At 37.9% G+C, this 4,113-nt stretch overlaps 1 protein-coding gene across 1 annotated transcript in view; it reads right to left on the minus strand.

Annotated features, from left to right (window-relative positions):
- The window catches only part of LOC103367150 (signal transducer and activator of transcription 1-alpha/beta), an 18,100-nt gene that overhangs the window by 4,962 nt on the left and 9,025 nt on the right, over window positions 1-4,113 (minus strand). Inside the window, exons 4-9 of the mRNA XM_008295084.1 lie at window positions 2,510-2,685; window positions 2,307-2,336; window positions 2,141-2,228; window positions 1,967-2,008; window positions 1,284-1,328; window positions 675-728 (exon numbers count right to left, since the gene is read on the minus strand). Coding sequence (XP_008293306.1) covers window positions 675-728; window positions 1,284-1,328; window positions 1,967-2,008; window positions 2,141-2,228; window positions 2,307-2,336; window positions 2,510-2,685 — 435 coding nt within the window. The remainder of the gene's footprint in view (window positions 1-674; window positions 729-1,283; window positions 1,329-1,966; window positions 2,009-2,140; window positions 2,229-2,306; window positions 2,337-2,509; window positions 2,686-4,113) is intronic.

Raw genomic sequence — 4,113 nt, forward strand, 5'->3', positions numbered from 1 at the left:
GGACAATTTAGAATCACCAATTAACCTCAACATGTTTTTGGACTGTGGGAGGAATATAGAGAACCCAGAGAGAACCCACGCTGCACGGGGAGAACATGCAAACTCCACACAGAAAGATCCTGGTGCCCCCACTGAGACGCAAACCGGCAACCTTCTTGCTGTGAGGCGAAGATGCTAACCACCGAGCTACCTTGCAGCACACTCGTAGATCCGAAAATTTTAAAAATCATCTATTTTAAAAAGCGCTGTATTAGTGCTTGCAGTTATTCACATTTAAGCTTACAAAATAATCAGTATGTGTCTTTTTAATGTCTTACTGAGGTGTGCTCTGCTAGTAAAGTTCGCAAAAGGTGAAGTTCAGTAATAAAAAGACAGTAAGGAGGAGTGGCAGAAGAAGAATAACTCTTAAAACCATCCTCCCTAATTTTCCACACAAACAGAAGCTAAACAACTTTAATTTTTCATCTTGTCCCCACAAAATCCTCCCTGACAATTCATGACGTTTTTTTGTGAACGGAATTCAGAAATAAGTGATTGGAAGTTCATTCATGCTGGCTAGTTTTCTCATAGAAAGAAAGAGGCCAACACTAAGACACACCACCTCTCCTTCACAGAAGAACCACAACAAAGGTAAGAATGAGTGGAGGTACCATTCAGGGAAACTTGTGGCCTACCTTTGCAGCAGTTGAGGCAGGGAGAGCAGAGGCTCCAGCAGGACTGACAGGGCACTAAAGAGGGGGAACAAAGCAGTCTGTTAGTTAATTTGCACTCAGTTTGTGACGTTTTACCATTTTGAACAGGAATGAGGAATTTCAAACTATTTGAGCCGACTCACTGGGCTTCTCTGAGAAGTCAGAAATGAATCAAGCATAACATTCAACCACTAAAACATTTTTTTTCTGTTCAGGAATGCAAGTAAATAACTGTAGTCTGACATCTTAATCAAGAAATAATAATGTGCTTCATTATTTTTTTAGGGGTTTTTTTTTGGTAAATTTGAAAATTCATGGATAACAATAGTAATTATATTTCGGCATTACAAATATCATTTCAGTCAAAGAGCTTCTACATACTGGTGTATTAACCATCACAGGAACATAAAAAAAATATTTTGGTAACTAACAATGCTGTCAATTTAGTGCAACTGTGGCATAAAACTGACACTGGGTGGTGGTCTAACAAATATGTTAAGCACTACATATGTGGAGAAGCAACGGTTAGATTGATTTTATAGGCATTTCTTACAAGATCTGAAATGAAATGGCATTTAAAAGGATGCTTACTGAAGGACCAGCAGGACTGGATGCACACTGATTCCCACGTGCTCCCTGAATAGAGTGGACAATGCATTATGAGCACAGGACAGAAAAACAACTGTACAAATTGATCCAAAAATATAATAAATAAGGTGGACACATAAAGGACAACGCAGGTATTGCATGCTGAGCTAAAGGAGAGAAATTTCATCAGACTAACTGACTGATTTATGCAATTGCAGATGGCACAGGACAAAAGATCATCTTTAATCTTTGTAAATAAATATCTCTTGGCACAATCTGACTGGAGCCCAGAATCCAGAGTGAGCGATACATTAACACTCCTAGTGCTCCTGGTCACCCTGCTACTCAGGCTCATCTTGTTTCACTGAATTTCACTTCCTTGCACTGATTCCTGTCTTTGAATCCTCTCCTCACGTCTTAGCTTGCAGAGATTCGAGTGCTGGAGGTAAGGAGGAGATGTGAGGATGTGATTTTGTTACACACTCGTTTCTTCAACTCCTCCGCTACCTCTGGTAGGAGGGATTAGGGAGGAGGAGAAGAGACGAGGATGTACAAACTAAAAAATGAGATGAGGGACTGGTGTTGTTTAATGACCAGAGGTGGGAACCAATACATATGGTGGAGTAGCAAGTGTTTTTTTTTAACCTACAAATAACAATTTAAAATACCTAAATGTCCTCTCTTACCTCACATGATGCTTTAGATTTAGATTTTCTTTCCTTGAGTGACTGAAAAAGAAATGACATTTTAGCAAGAACATTGTGTCATGAGATGCTGTACAGTATTCATTTGGATCGAGCAATGCACGCCTGTACTGTTACAGTCCATTAATTGCTGCTTGTGTTTGTGGCCTTTCATACCATGTTCTTAAATTCTGCCATCAAAGCACCTGGCGGCTCCACGTCCAACACCTTCTTGTCATCCCTTTCAAAATCAAAGTGACGGAACCTACAACGAGAAGTCCGAGTTAACTTATGTTGATGAAAGCGATGGATCAGTTCACATTTCAGATTGCCGTTCACCCACCCAGTGACTGTCTTGGCTTCTTCAACATCCCTGGTTGTGGGGGGGGACACACGAAAAGATGATGAGAAAACAAAAGCTATTACAATTTTTTTTTTCTTTTAATCAAACAAAATCAAAACATTACAAAAAAAACAACATTTTCTTATTTGACAAACATCAACCTCCTTTATCAGTGGGTCAGAGCAGTTGTTTTTTGGACTTACTTGTCAAATACAGGTGTGACTTTGAGTCGGCATTTGAATTCAGGAAGGTTTGCCAAGTACCTAGAAAGACAAAAACAAAAACCAGTCATGAAAACCAATGTCCCTTTTCCCAGTCCAGGGAAGGATTTTTTGCTTTTTTCAGATCTAGATATGGAAACAATTTCTTTAATCAATAGCTTCATTAATCAGTTACATTCGCCATAGGGCAACAGGAATGCTGACTTCACAGACTCAAACATGTTTTAAATGCATGAGCTCTGACTGGAAGTCATTAACAGTCACAGAAGTCTTTGTCATGGTCGTCTGTTGCTAAATAAACTCCATCAATGCCAACGTTGACCTGCGCATACAGTCGTCCTCAAATGTATTCATACCCTCCCAATAAAGAAGGAAAAAAACAGCTGTCACTGAAATGAGTTGAAATTGATAAAAGTAATAATAAATAAAAATTTAATGTAAATCATGACATTGCTTTTGAATTGTGGTTCAACAGAAATATTTAAAAAAATAAAATAAAAAATAAAAAACCAAGCAAACAAGCATGTTGGGACCCATAAACTAATATTTTGTTGAACAACCCTCTGAGCCAATCACTGCAATCAAGTGTTTTCTGTAACTCTCAATCAGACTTCTGCACCTGTTGACAGCTATTTAGATTTTGGCTCATCAGCAAAGTGCTCTAGTTTGTCTGGGACAGTTTTCTTTTTCTTTTCTTTTTTTTTTACTATTATGTTTTTTGTTTTTTTTTAATTATTCTTTTTAACCACAATTTAAAAGCCATGTCTTATTTCACTAAATCATAATTTAGCAAATTTTTATTTATTATTACTTTTTTCAGTTTCTAGTTATTTGAGTGACTATTGTGAATTTTACCTTTTCTTTATTGAAAGGGTATAAATAAATATGAGGATGACTGTAGTCTGAGCGACCGCCACTAGGGGTCACTACAGCATAATTAGTTAGACTTAAGTGTTGGAGGATGCAGGCACAAGCTACCAAACATTTCAACTGGCTTTGTCCTTCCTTCTACTATCTGTGCATTACTATTTTCCATCATGATGTGTAACGAAAACAACCACCATCTATGAGCAGCAGCCTACCACACTAAAGGTTTTGAGTTTTATCAAGGATCTGGAACGTGCAGGACAGCAGCCCTGCAAGTTATTTTTTTGTGGATTTTTTTTGTGCTCGTCTCCCTGCAAGCAAATGTTCCAGTAAGAGGCTCCACCTGGTGACACAACCACGTACTACAGCTAATCAGCATGCATGTCCTTCATCTTCTGTCCTATCGGTTACATATTTTATGTGTTTTTAAAGATTTTTAGGTCATTGACACCCCTAGTCAGGCATTTAAACATCTCTCTCTAACCATTTTCTACAATCTCTTTATTAAAATCACTTCCCCAAGATCAGATTTATTCATGATATTTCTATGTCTTGTTACTTACTCCTCATAGCTCAAAGGCTCATATTTAGCATTTTTTAGTGATGCAATGGCTGTTTGGAGCAAAATGAATAGAAAGTAGAACTCTGACACAATGCACACTGCACTTTAGTGTCAGTGTTGTTTCTCCTCATTATGTTATGTATGACCATGTCTTTTT

Source organism: Stegastes partitus, unplaced genomic scaffold (assembly GCF_000690725.1).
Source record: "Stegastes partitus isolate 25-593 unplaced genomic scaffold, Stegastes_partitus-1.0.2 Scaffold1018, whole genome shotgun sequence".
Taxonomy (NCBI): domain Eukaryota; kingdom Metazoa; phylum Chordata; class Actinopteri; family Pomacentridae; genus Stegastes; species Stegastes partitus.